General features: G+C 54.6%; 5 protein-coding genes across 5 annotated transcripts; 1 reads left to right on the top strand and 4 right to left on the bottom strand.

Moving 5' to 3' along the window:
• Positions 1-18: 18 nt before the first annotated feature.
• On the bottom strand, positions 19-2,885 carry PHACADRAFT_250488 (uncharacterized protein; the record flags this gene model as incomplete). The annotated part of the gene is made up of 13 exons (XM_007392260.1): positions 19-270; positions 329-441; positions 494-648; positions 707-803; positions 871-1,346; positions 1,428-1,486; positions 1,568-1,816; positions 1,884-1,968; positions 2,032-2,250; positions 2,297-2,361; positions 2,420-2,437; positions 2,494-2,523; positions 2,580-2,885. 9 exons carry the CDS (start codon positions 2,883-2,885, stop codon positions 1,289-1,291), a joined length of 1,089 nt encoding a protein of 362 aa, XP_007392322.1. The 3' UTR covers positions 19-270; positions 329-441; positions 494-648; positions 707-803; positions 871-1,288.
• A 455-nt stretch (positions 2,886-3,340) lies between these two features.
• On the bottom strand, positions 3,341-4,892 carry PHACADRAFT_250483 (uncharacterized protein). Its single transcript, XM_007392259.1, has 5 exons — positions 4,766-4,892; positions 4,591-4,712; positions 4,217-4,510; positions 3,718-3,788; positions 3,341-3,667 (listed from the first exon to the last, which is right to left on the bottom strand). The coding sequence occupies exons 1-5, from the start codon at positions 4,876-4,878 to the stop codon at positions 3,545-3,547; spliced, it is 723 nt and encodes a 240-aa protein (XP_007392321.1). The 5' UTR covers positions 4,879-4,892; the 3' UTR covers positions 3,341-3,544.
• Positions 4,893-5,030: 138 nt separating this feature from the next.
• On the bottom strand, positions 5,031-6,831 carry PHACADRAFT_170370 (uncharacterized protein). The gene is made up of 5 exons (XM_007392258.1): positions 6,672-6,831; positions 6,522-6,610; positions 6,313-6,455; positions 5,998-6,259; positions 5,031-5,945 (listed from the first exon to the last, which is right to left on the bottom strand). The coding sequence occupies exons 1-5, from the start codon at positions 6,753-6,755 to the stop codon at positions 5,201-5,203; spliced, it is 1,323 nt and encodes a 440-aa protein (XP_007392320.1). The 5' UTR covers positions 6,756-6,831; the 3' UTR covers positions 5,031-5,200.
• Positions 6,832-6,933: 102 nt separating this feature from the next.
• PHACADRAFT_250479 (uncharacterized protein) lies at positions 6,934-8,611 on the top strand. The gene is made up of 7 exons (XM_007392257.1): positions 6,934-6,998; positions 7,051-7,243; positions 7,295-7,436; positions 7,491-7,703; positions 7,756-8,006; positions 8,057-8,206; positions 8,260-8,611. The coding sequence occupies exons 1-7, from the start codon at positions 6,945-6,947 to the stop codon at positions 8,520-8,522; spliced, it is 1,266 nt and encodes a 421-aa protein (XP_007392319.1). The 5' UTR covers positions 6,934-6,944; the 3' UTR covers positions 8,523-8,611.
• A 38-nt stretch (positions 8,612-8,649) lies between these two features.
• Positions 8,650-11,686, bottom strand: PHACADRAFT_85765 (uncharacterized protein; the record flags this gene model as incomplete). Its single annotated transcript, XM_007392256.1, has 6 exons — positions 8,650-9,283; positions 9,333-9,903; positions 9,951-10,082; positions 10,133-11,198; positions 11,255-11,404; positions 11,456-11,686. 6 exons carry the CDS (start codon positions 11,684-11,686, stop codon positions 8,650-8,652), a joined length of 2,784 nt encoding a protein of 927 aa, XP_007392318.1.
• Between the last annotated feature and the right edge of the window lie 488 nt (positions 11,687-12,174).

Raw genomic sequence — 12,174 nt, 5'->3', positions numbered from 1 at the left:
ACCATAACCTCCACCTGGCCCTGCCACATCTTCTCTCGTTCAACCCCTGAGATAACAACGATATGAGTGGCGTATTCTCCTCGCCAACCCTCAGCGTGCCTACAGTCACCATCGAAACCTCCTCATCCGCGTCAGAACTCAAAGTCCGCGTCGGCCGTGCGAGAAGTAGCAGTTTAGTCAAAGTAGAAACCGTCGGAGAAGATTCTCAAGAAGAAGGACTCGACCAGAGCCTGTACGGTAATGTCAACGCAGAGTGGGTCAATCGCAAGGGTTAGTCCGCACTCGTCCGCAGCAGTACCCCCTGTACTGACTGCCATGGCTACCGCAGGTGCATGGGCTATTCATCCGGTCCTCATCATTGCGGGAAAGATAGTTATTGACACCGTACCTGGGATGACACAAGAGCTGAGCTGGACACTAGTTAACTTGATCTACCTCGGGGTACGTTCCATATCCACCTTACTCGCCTGTGTGAGCTTACTTTCGCGGCTAGTTCTCTTACTTGATGTTCCATTGGGTCACCGGAATCCCATTCCAATCGGACATGCATGGAGGAGCCTACGACGACCTTACTCTCTGGGAACAGATTGACGAAGGAGCTCACTATACGCCCGCGAAGAAGTGGCTGTTTTCGGTGCCCGTCGTTTTGTACGTGCTCCAAGGGCAATCGGCATTCAAATGCAAGTCTAAATCTGATATCTCTCAGGTTCCTGGCCTCGACGCATTACACACACTACAACCCGTGGTTGTTCGCCGTCAATCTCTCAGCTCTGATATTCGTCCTCATCCCAAAGCTTCCCCAGGTAAGTGCCAGGCGCCAGGACATCTTTTTGCTCCCCACATGAATACACTCAACACGTACCCACACAGCTCCACCGCCAACGGGTTCGCTTCCTGGTCGACGACGAGGTGTCAGGCGTGTCGACTCCGATAAGCGGGTCCTTCCCCCGCTCAGGCTCCTCCACGCCGACCCTGCTTGATGACAGCATACCCCCAATCAAAATTACGGCGGCGCAGTCTGATTGAGACTGCCTCTCGTGAGTAATCTTACACCGGAATTCCTTGCATCTGTCGCCCACTTCGGATGACAAGTAACCTTGTCTCAGTCGTTTAATCTGTCGCACATCCCATACTCTACTCATGCATACCACACGCATCCCATTAGTTACTCATTGATTTCTACCTCACTGCTGTCTACGGTGTAATACAAGAAGCTTCGGGTCCTTCCAAAAAATTTCGGGCTTGTGTGAGCTGTGCTGTGCTTGTGCGCACAAGCTGCGTCGCGTTATCATGATGACTGCGGAGTATTTCGGCTTTCCCCCTCGCGGTACGAGCGCAGACGCAGTCTGAAGCGCCAAGAACAGACATGAGTAAGACGATGCAGGTCATGAACTCGGGACCGAGTGTGGCGTGGTGTGTGTACTGACAAGTTTCGCAGTAGCATCATGATAGTGACCTTCCCGATGGTGGGCATGTACACCGAGGCCTGGCGCGCCGGGTCACGTAACGTCAGCACTCGGTCATGTTCCCTGCACGGCGCCCCGAGGGGGGAGGGGGGAAGGCGCACCTTCTCGCGGACGTCCTTATCAAAGTTCTTGTCCGCGGCGACGTTGACGCAGACGCAGCCATCCTTGAGCCACTCGGTCCTAACCTTGTACGCCGCGCTCGGGACGGCGGAGACGACAACGTCGGAGAGCGCGAGGCATGCCTGTAGCGAGAGCGCGGACGGGTGCACGACGTGCCGCGGGTGGTAGCGCGCCGTGTCGTTCGCGGCCGTCGCGGCGTCAGACGGCCTCGGCGGACGCTTGGTGTACTCCTGCGTATGTGCCTGCGCGTCAGCTGTGTGCACCACGGAACCGATGCACTCAAGAAACTGCCTGGACCTGGATAGAGTCGATGTCAACAGAGAAGACCCGTGCGCCGTCATTTGCGAGCAGCGCCGCGAGCGGGCGGCCAACGACCTCAGACCTGTTTGGGCGTTCAGATCGTTCAGACCTGACCGGCGCGTAATAGCATGGGCACAGAGCGTACCGGTTAATGACCGTGATGGTTTTGCCATACGCACGGTCTCCGTATGGCAGGATGCGGTTGTACACGCCGATGTGTTCGAGGGTCTTGACAATCGCGAGTGGCGTGCAGGGTAGGATCGATTTAACGAAGCCTGGAGGGGCTGTATCGTTCACGACTGGGGGTGGCGGCTCGCTCGGCGCAACAGACGAGAGCAGTGATTCTGGCTTCAGATACCGAATGCTGCGCGCTGTCAGTACCGGGGGATTAATCCTGGGCATAGACATACTTGTGGTACAGGTTGTAGTGAAACTTGAAGTGCAGGCCCTCGACGTCCTTCAAGGGAGATACAACCTTGACGTGGACAGTCTCAGCCTCACTCGCAATGCAGTTTTCGTGCATGGGGCCTTACTTGTTGAAGGTAGTGATCCTGCGAGTACAGCTTCAGCCGGGTACTATTGGAGCAGCGCGAGGCAAGTCACCCACCTGCTGCACTCCGAAGATGGGATAGTATACCTTTCATTCTCTGTGAGTACATGGTATCTTACATACGTGCATGGTAGTACGCATACCATGATGCCATCAACGCTGTCGTCATTGTTCGCGTCGATGATGGCCTCCTCGACGCCCTCGCCCTCTGCCAACGTGGGGTCGGCGGCGGCGCCAATATTTTTGAGAACAAATTCGACGCCGAGCTCGTCGCATTGCTTCCTGGTAAACTCGGCATAGAACTTGCTCGGGGCGGCAGAGGTCGCGAGGATGCCGACGAGTTTGGGCACGCGCGCGCCCTGGGCGATGGTGGCCGTGATCTCGTCGCGAAACGCGCCCGCGATGGAGTCGGCCTTGAGGAGGATGCCCTTGCCGGTGTGGTCGGCCATGTCGTGGGAAGGCGAAGGAGCGAGGGAGAGCCCTTGTACGACAAGACGGTCTGACTCCAGCGGGGCAAAATTGAGAGATCCGCTTTGGACAGAGATCGTGCCGACCACGTGACTTTGCGCAAATTGATCTGAGAGAGTGAGTTAGAGCGCTGTGAACACTCTGCGAGGCCGTAGTAAATATGAATAAAAGAAGGATTTTGTGTAGGTGCATCGTTGTCTGCTCTGCAGGATCTTGCACGCACTCAGAGGCCACAAGCAAAGTTTCAGATGGCGCGCTTGCTAGAGGATTTGTGGCGCGGGAGTAAGCGCCTTAAGAGAACGAGGCAGTTGCACAAAAAAAACCTAACGTTGTATAGGCCCAACAAACGGGCCGTTGGGCGCATACAAAATTTATGTCATGGCTAAGCTCTCGCAGAAGCTTTCTCTAGCCTGCAAAATGTGCAAGATTCTGCAGCAAGATCACGGTTACGGCCGGACGATGTAAATGAGCAAAGGGAAATTACAAACATGCCAAATGTCCGAATCCGATAATACATAACTGAGCCATAGAACAGCTTTGCACAAAGATCGAGAGCTCCAGAGATAATCCTGCCAGATACAATGCATGACCCGTACCAATTGGTAATACATAGACAAGACGAATCCACTGCCGAGATGCGCTACTTTGCGTGCTCGACACCGTTCACTTGCACGGATATATCGTCGTCTAGAGACATTTGTGACTCTGAATCTGCGATTTGCTCTTCGTCGTCATCCTCCTCTTCGATGAGCCTCTTGGCCCTCTACAAAAATCATAAGTGTGACATTTTTTGGCAGAGTGAATAGCGAGCACCTTCATTGCTTCAGCCTCATTTGAGTAGTGCCGACCGCGTGCCCGGACAAAAGCGGCGTGTTTGGCTGCGGCTATAATGAAACGATAATTAGACTCCGGAGCGTTTGGTTGAGTATGGTTGATATGACAGCCAGCGCGCGCATCATAGCAAGGGCCGCGATGCAAGGGCCGCAGCATGCCATCGTGTTGGTCTGCGAGACATTGACCCATGCCCCATAAATGCGCCTTGTACCAGCCCATGTGCAAATCCGCAGATGCACAGCGTTAGGCCTGGCCTGCGAACAGCGCCCCGCAAAACCCCTTTGCTCTTCCAGGTATATGCGGCGGAACTGGCCCGCTACCGATCGCGTGTGTCCTGGGCAGGCCGGGCCTGTCGATATCTCATAGCTGCTGCGGATCCGCACAAAGGAGAGCGACCTGAGGGCCCCGCAGGGGCCTGGCGATGCAACACACACTGACTGGCGGCTGGCAGGGACGACTAAAAGGAAAGAACACGCACTCTCTTCGTCCATTTCCTCGTCGAGTTCTATCTCGTCCCCTGGCTGGCGGCCGTCGAGCCGGATGACCTCGCGCGCGTCGCTGGGGAGCGTGAACGATGTGCTGCGGCTCGAGCTGCGGCTTCCGGGCCCCCCGCCGCCCCCTGAGCTCGTCCGGCCGCTGCTCGAGAATGACGTCCGCCGGGACGGCGGTCCCGACTCGCCGTCGGTTGCCACGACGCTGCTCGGCGAGAACGAGCGTGCGGACATCGGCGGGCTTGTCGTCATCGGGCCAGTGAGGTCGAGCGAGGGGATGTCTAGGCGCGAAAACGAAGAGTGTGTGTCAATGGGCCCCGAGGGCCATTGCAATGTGTGGCAGCGCGCGGCGGGGACGCACCTCCCTCGATCGTGTCCGTCTCAGCGTTGTACCGTACGTAAGGAGTCTTCGGCTCCGTGATCTTCATCTGACTGTCTTTCTGGGCCTCGGTGAGCGCGAGGTTCTCCTCGTCCCACTGTAAGCTGTGCTGCACGTTAGCGATTGGCCATCAGCGCCATGCGAGCTCTCCACGCACTGTTGCTGCCCTGATGGCTGCGTTGGTGGTGCATTCTTGAGAATGCCTTTCGGCTTCGAGTTGGAGCGGGACATGGACGGGTGGCGGGGCGGCTCGCTGACTGCTGTAGACATGGGTGCGGTAAGAGAGAGCGGGCTGGTACAGGAAGGGTATAGAGGTGAGTGTGCTGCTGGAGGATGAGTCGTTGTATATATGAAGCGCTGGAAGATTCCACTGAAGCTGCTAGCGACCACCCTGGATTTGGAAAACACATGTCCCGTGACCCGACCCTCTTCGGAGTGAGGATTTGCTCGACCCTAATTTATGTCGTAAACGTCCTAAGGATCCTACATGAATTGCAATAAAACTAGCAAAGGTGTGACCAGAATGTACAGATGCATCGAGATAGAATGGCAAGTTGTGGGAAGGAAGCAGAGCATAGCCGTAAACCTAGAGTCACGATATCCGGACCGAATTATCTAGCTGGTGGTCGGCCCAAACGTTGTGTACCACGGGCTTCTTTGCGTCTAATCTGTGACCTATCCAAGCTTCGTCCGTAGCCCGATCAGCCCAATCGCTGCTCTCATCGTCCCACGATGCCCACTCCTTCTCATCATGGTTACGTGTCTCAATGGAGTGGCGATCACGTGCCGGAGGTTTGTCTGAAGGATTGTAGGCGAAGGGTTGTGGCGAACGAGGGCGCAGCGATAGTGACGGAGGGGGTGATTGCCGGTGGGCCCTGGGCTGTGGAGATATGCTGATTCCTCGGGAGGGTGGACTTCTCGACAATCTCGAGGGTGAGCTCGAGCTTGCCCAGGAGCTTGCTATGCTTGGAGGATATGCATGCATCGCGAGAGCATTGGGTCCCATGTCTACGCCTTTCGGAGTTATAGACCCTGATGCCGTCGCGGACGAAGCGGTAGAAGACTTGGGCTCTTCCGGCTCTCGAGGAGTAAGACTATCTCTAGAAACTGATCGCGAATGCGGCTTAGTCGGCGGGTTCTCCACATCGTAAGGTCTGTCGCCCTCGTTGTCATCGTCCTCCGATGTACGGAACAACGGCTCTGTATCTTCGTCGACGGAGCCCCGCTCGGAATCGGAGGGAAGGGCGACTGAGGCTTGCTGAGCGCTGGCTTTGACTATAGAATCAATGAGCCAGAACTGCACAACATTCATAATAATGGGGAAGATGCCCATAGTGCTATGTTATATAATCAGCGCCCATACTTGCGTCGAAGCGAGGGTACTCTTACAAGATAACTTGGACAGTGTCACTCGGACCAAGGAAGGTGAGTAGCCACTCTCCGAGTTTGAAGATTCCGGGCCAAAGAGCGAATAGTCCGACTACTAGCAGCTTCATAGTGGCGAGCGAAAAGATGTATACCGAGAGTTGCCGGAACCAGTAGTTGAGTGATGGTGGAGTCCCATATTTGCCGGTTTCAAAACCCTTGAAACCACACTTCTCCGTCAGGAAGAATGTCGTGAGGTGAAGCGTCAAATAAATTATTGCAACGCCTGTCCAGACCATTCAGCCTACGATCAATCATGACGGAGCAAAATTGGCTTGCCGAGCGTGGTATCAATGAGAATGTTTAAAAAGTACAAGACGCAAGCGTTTCCGGAGGAAAGTTGCGCAACCAGTCCAGAAATGAGGACATTGACTCCATGCACGAACATTTGCCCTATTACTTGCTTCGTGACATCGAAAGACCTAGTCCACGCAAAGCCCGACTAGTGAGACACAGCTTCACAGCAAGGCATGTGTGGTTAGACGCACCATATACGCCAAGGACGCTTTGGAGACTCTCTATGTCGCTTATATACTAGAGATGATATGACCAGCAGGCCCATCAGGGCCTGTACAATCTGCGAAACGAGCGGTGTGTTCAGGTCGGAATGTCGAGACAGCCACTTCACAATGACGAACCAAAGCGGTAGGTCCGAGCAGCCTACAGCTGCGCTGGTCGACCGGTAACTCATCGAAAAAGTCGTCGTCTCCGATCAGAGACATAGTGGCAGGGTTAACGAGCGACGAGGGTGTTGGTGCGAGAGTTACAGATCGTAGGGAGGTGGAGGCAGCGAAGGCCTGCACCATCAAGCGCCAGCAGCCGCGGAGGCGCTCGAAAGCGCCTGCGGTAAATCTGGAGATCTGCCCTACTTGAGTTTCTTCTCTCCTTGCCCCGTCCAGGATTCCTTCAAAATGTCCGCCACAGATTCAATATCTGTATTTGCAGAGGGCACTTTCGAAGACCAAGTACGCTCAGTAAAGCTGCAACGCTGATTTTGTTCACTCACGACCTGAACAGATCAAGGAACTCGTTAACTACCTGGCCCAAGGACGGTCAGATGAAGAGAAAGCAGCCTTCATTCAGCCCTTCGAAGATGCACTTGTTATAAAAGAGGGGGAAAAGCCTTTTGAGGAGGACGAGGAACGGCGGATAAATGTCCTTAAGCTGGTACTAGAACAAGTCAAGGGCCTGGGCGAGGGATCAGAAAAAGGTTCGTGGTCGTCCCTCCAGCCTAAGTTGTTCCCGACTCATGTTGATATAGAGATTGAGGGCTTCTTCAACTTACTCTTAGCCCACTTCCTGACTCTCTTCCCTCTTGACACGCCTGAAACCAGAGAACGGCTGCTTAAGCTTGTCCAAATTATCACTCAATCCAATGAGCAGTCCTCAACAAAATACCGCATGTACGTGGACTGATTAATCACGCGTTCACGCGAACTTATGCAACTTTCCACCAGTCTTTCCAACCTTTTCAACTCCCTTCCGCGCCGTTCTGGTCTCCGTCTACCGGTAAACGAAGCCCTAATCCGTACCGCCACTGCACACGATGAGCTCGAGCAGCTCGCACTTTCCCTCCCTGAAGTGGAAAGGTGGCTCTCTGAATGGGAAGTCTCTCAGGAGGATAAGAGCTCATATCTGAAGGTCCTGGTCGACACTTTCGCCTATGATCCGTAAGTTATTATCGCGATGTTTCTCTCATCAACAGTTGTAATCCTCGCGAAGAGTACTCTCGTACAGGTACAGGCTTGCATACGTCCGCTCCCTCCCTTCTTCATCGGCCGCTGCCGTCGACCTCATCGCCACCGCCCTCCGGCTGCCCTTCGTCTTCGATTTCGATGCACTCTTCCGGCTAGACGCTGTCATTGCCGCAAAGGACAGCGACATTTACCCTCTCCTCCAGATTTTTCTCAGTGACGGCCTCTCAGAATACAAGGCCTGGGTGGAGGGTCACGCCGATGTCTTGTCCAAGCACGGTGGGTACCAACCGCAGCTCTCGATGACACGCGGCTAAATATTCCTGCAGACTTGGACCAAACCCAGCTCGAGCGCAAGATTCGCTTGCTTAGTTTGACGACTCTTGCCTTCCAGAACGTGGGCCGTGACCTCCCTTACTCCGTCATCGCCGACGTTCTCCAGGTCGAGCCCTCGCAAGTAGAGCGCTGGGTGATCGATGGTACGTCGTTACACATACTACGCACCCCAACATCTTCTGATCTCTCTCGACAGTTCTCCGCACGCAGCTCGTCTCAGGCAAGCTCTCACAAACCTCACAGACGTTCCACATCGTGCGCGCCTCTGCACGTGCCTTCGAGCGCGAGCAATGGGAAGCCCTCGAGAAACGACTGGTGGCATGGAAGACAGGTCTCGCAGGCATCCGCGAGGTCGTCGCAGCCACACAAAAGAAGAACGGCCAAGACACTGCTGCTGCTACCGGCGCCGCCAACGGCCTGGAGACAGCTGCCTCGCAGCCACAAACGACTACTGCTTAAGTTCTCCGCCAACGCTGTACTTTGATATCGCGACGTTGTAGCCTTAGTGTACTCGTGTGGGTTGAAATGCTATAGACTACATTTCTGTCGTACCCTGCTCTACGCCCTCGCCATCTCTAAGGCGGTTCTATCCCCTCATAAGAGAAGCGATCACTCCAACACCAAGCACAGCACTCGCCACCTCGAACACGACGTACGTATACCTCGGCCCCCAGACGAACGCTACCACAGCAAGCGTAAGCATCGTCCACCGCGCTTTCGGACCTACTGCCTGCCCTCTCCACGTCCATGTCCACATCCACTTCATCCCCCAACCCGGGTCGACGAGCACTAGGAACGGGGCGACATACAGCACATTATGATCGCCGTTAAATGGTGTCGTTAAACCCGCAGTAAAGAGCGTGCGGACCCACACCGCGAGTACAGGAGCCACGAGCGGAAGGAGCCAGGTCATGAGCAGGAGGAGGAGCTCTCTCTCGTTTTGCGCGCTCCGATCTTGTGTCGTCGCGGGCAGCTGTGCAGGAAGTGGAGCCTGTTCGTCATTTGGCCTATCGCCTTCGTCGTCGCGGGTCATAAGCGGGATGGCAACGGCCTCTGAAACGGCGTGGACAGACTTTGCGGATGCGCAACTATAGAGGTGATAGATCCAGCAGCCGAGGAAGCCCACTTGCCAAGGCACGAGAAGGAAGATTAGGAGGCAGATTAGGCCGAAAGATGCCATCGAGCTAGTCCGTCGTGCCGCGACCATTGAGGGACGAGATCTGTGGAACATAAGTGAACATGTAGGGCAGCTCGCTGAAGAACACTCACGGGAAGCGTCTCGTCAAGGTTTTGAGTGGCCACATAAGGGCTAGGACCATGGTCCAGCTGATCGCCACAAGGCCGGTGACGGTCAGTAGTAACAGTGGCGCTATGGGGGCGAGCAGCCACTCTCCGCGGTTACCTAGCAACACACCGACTGGTAGAGGAATGAATGACGTTAGAAGGGCCAGAAGCAGCAATATCGGCAGCCTCGCGCATGTAAACGTAGTCAGAGATGACCCAGCGCTCGGCATGATTCCGGTTGTCTCAGCAGTCCGCCAGGCATCAAAGAGCAGGATAGCTACGACACCGACCGCCCAGCTTGCTGCTGGCGCCGCATAGCGTGTACCCCACCGTCCAAATGTTGCCCAGAGGTCTACAGACAACGCAAGATCTTCGACTGCACAAGCGTTTTCTCCCGTCGAGTAGATGGTGAGATTGACCCCATGTGTGTATGCTGATGTTACGAATGGAGCTGAGGCATGTGTATGCAGGAGGATCCGTGAGCTCGGCCCTAGTGGGAAGTAATGCGTCTCCGTAGGATGCGATGTGTGCTGCAGAAGCGGCCGGAGGAGGGCTTCTAGGATAGAATAAGCTGTAGGTCCTGGAGATTAAATTGCGTTATACCTGTGCAGCCACTTGAGAGTATGGCTGTCAGCTTGTAAACGACTAATGCATTGGATAGTAAATTTGGCAGTTGTATGGCCGATTTCAGCTGTGAAGGTGACCACCCAAGTGAAACGTGGGACAGAAAGGGGCCTAAATGGAAGTGAGATGCGAAATACTATACCATCATAGAGCATACTGACTGAATGTCGCGGTGCGGGCAATAAAGGGGTCTTTTGAGACGAAGTCACCTACCACCCAGCCTCTCCCGTCCGCGTATTCCATCTTCACGGCGACGTTAGAGCAGCTCAAAGGAAGCTCTGCTTCGAATACTACGACACCCTCGGACTCGTCTGAGCCCTCGTCTGGAACAGGGAACGGCCTCCCAGGCTGAGGGCTCGGCATTAGCTTGAGGATGCTGGGCTGGAGCGGTTGACAGGTATCTCTTGAGTCGCATGAGTAGATTGAAACATGAAGAGGCAAAGGATTATGAGGGGCGGTGGGGGGTATGCTGCCTTGCGACACGTAGAGCAAGAACTTTTGGCCAGGAGGAGAACTACCAGGCACAGGCAAGACATATGTTCGAGATCCCGCCGGATTCCTCAGTTCAAGGCGCAGGTCGACAGGCAAGAACTCGGCTGCTTCCAAGGACAGTGGTGGAGCAGAAGACGGATACCCAAATGGAAGAGTCTGGCCATCATGGAGCCATGTGTCCAGGACGGCTGCACGTTCTGTACTTGTAGAAGTAGCACCGAGCTGCAGAGCTGCCCTTGCGACGCGCCATCGTACTTGATGACACCAGACCATTTCTCTATGACCGATGCCAGTCCAGCTACCCTCAAGTGCGCTCGAGAATATTGTCCGCCTGTAAGGCTTGGATCCATTTGCCCAAGCATGAGCTTCGGGAAGGATGCAAGACTCTGAGGGAATCATGAGGTCGGTTGCACCGCCACACAAAGACAGAACGGGTGTCGGCTCGGACATCAGAATCTTCTCGTTTGTCGAATATATGTGGTCGATACGTCGGTCGAAACGCGCTGGAGGAAGTGTGTAAGGGGTGGACATGGTAATAATGGCGGATACCCTTGGGTGAGGGAGCACAGACAAGGCAACGACGCCACCCATAGAGTGGCCCATGATAATGATGGGTGTATCTGGTGGATACAGAGACAGGATATAGTCGATAACACGTAATGTGTATATTCTCTGCGTGTCGAGAGTTGTGCCATGGAAGGCGGATAAGTCCTCATTGAATTCGACTGATCCGCTCTGCTGGTGAGCGAGGTGCACGCACATGAATCAACGGAGAACTTGCCTGCAAATACATCTAGCGCTTTCAATGGCTTTCCTCGGAACTCGTACGCCACTTGGTGAGGGTTCGAGTAATATTGACGCGTCGCGGAGGAAGCGATAGAACGCACTTGGTGCGAGGACCCAGCATTTCCGGGAATGAAGAGGACTGGTGCACCGTGCAGCTAACATCCCGTCAAGCTAGTGCACGCGATGCGCTTCCGTATCCGACGCACCTCATGCCCTTCCCAGCCTACTTCGCGATACAACCAGAGCGAATACCGTTCAGCTAAGGGTGTCCACGTGCGATCAAATCCAGACTGCAAGAGATAGGATGGTGACATCCATGACATTCGACATCCTTGAGGCGAGAGGATTTTGATTGTGTCTATCGCGGCGTAGTAGACTGAGGTTACGATGCAAAGCGAGACTATGGAGACGAGATACACGAGCAGGCGGGAAGTCATTGGCACATGCTCAGCAGTGCAGGTGCAGAACAAGCTTTGTAAACTGGACTAGGTAGATTAAGACAATGCGACATTATGTCAGTAAGCATACCTGCTTACCCTATCAGAAAGGGTGCATTAGAACGATTTGTATTGCATCGGCGGACGGTGAGTGGAGAGCGGGGCTGCAATTGCTTGCTTTTTTCGACGTCATGCTAAGTCTACATCCGCCTACCTCAGCAGCTTCACCCACTCTCGTCTTCCACGCTGTCCTCAACGACTTCTTTGCGCGGCAGCCACAGATCACTCACTTCGGACGGCGAGGCTGAGAAATTCTGCCAGCCTCTAGACGCACATACGGACTTCTGTACTTACGAACTCCGCCATTGACCAGGCCCTGGCATCGCAGAAGACCCATTCAGCCCTTTGGAAGCACTGCTGAACATATTTGTTCTCATTTGCCGAAGTCATCGTTGACTTTGTTATCATTGACGACTCCCCGCGCGTTG

Source organism: Phanerochaete carnosa (genome assembly GCF_000300595.1).
Source record: "Phanerochaete carnosa HHB-10118-sp unplaced genomic scaffold PHACAscaffold_2, whole genome shotgun sequence".
NCBI classification, from domain to species: domain Eukaryota; kingdom Fungi; phylum Basidiomycota; class Agaricomycetes; order Polyporales; family Phanerochaetaceae; genus Phanerochaete; species Phanerochaete carnosa.
Note: the sequence above shows the minus strand (reverse complement) of the source record. Positions and strands in the feature narration are given on the sequence as shown.

What these genes read in the sequence shown, in the direction of transcription:
- PHACADRAFT_250483 (XM_007392259.1), bottom strand. Translation starts at nt 4,878, where the DNA reads ATGTCTACAGCAGTCAGCGAGCCGCCCCGCCACCCGTCCATGTCCCGC. An exon ending in GACGGACACGATCGAGGGAG is followed by an intron (nt 4,511 to 4,590) that starts GTGCGTCCCCGC and finishes TTTCGCGCCTAG; the next exon opens with ACATCCCCTCGCTCGACCTC. An exon ending in ATGAGGCTGAAGCAATGAAG is followed by an intron (nt 3,668 to 3,717) that starts GTGCTCGCTATT and finishes TGATTTTTGTAG; the next exon opens with AGGGCCAAGAGGCTCATCGA.
- PHACADRAFT_170370 (XM_007392258.1), bottom strand. Translation starts at nt 6,755, where the DNA reads ATGTCTCTGATCGGAGACGACGACTTTTTCGATGAGTTACCGGTCGAC. An exon ending in TGCTCGGACCTACCGCTTTG is followed by an intron (nt 6,611 to 6,671) that starts GTTCGTCATTGT and finishes CTCGTTTCGCAG; the next exon opens with ATTGTACAGGCCCTGATGGG. An exon ending in TCTCATTGATACCACGCTCG is followed by an intron (nt 6,260 to 6,312) that starts GCAAGCCAATTT and finishes TGGTCTGGACAG; the next exon opens with GCGTTGCAATAATTTATTTG.
- PHACADRAFT_250479 (XM_007392257.1), top strand. Translation starts at nt 6,945, where the DNA reads ATGTCCGCCACAGATTCAATATCTGTATTTGCAGAGGGCACTTTCGAA. An exon ending in GGGCGAGGGATCAGAAAAAG is followed by an intron (nt 7,244 to 7,294) that starts GTTCGTGGTCGT and finishes ATGTTGATATAG; the next exon opens with AGATTGAGGGCTTCTTCAAC. An exon ending in TCCTCAACAAAATACCGCAT is followed by an intron (nt 7,437 to 7,490) that starts GTACGTGGACTG and finishes ACTTTCCACCAG; the next exon opens with TCTTTCCAACCTTTTCAACT.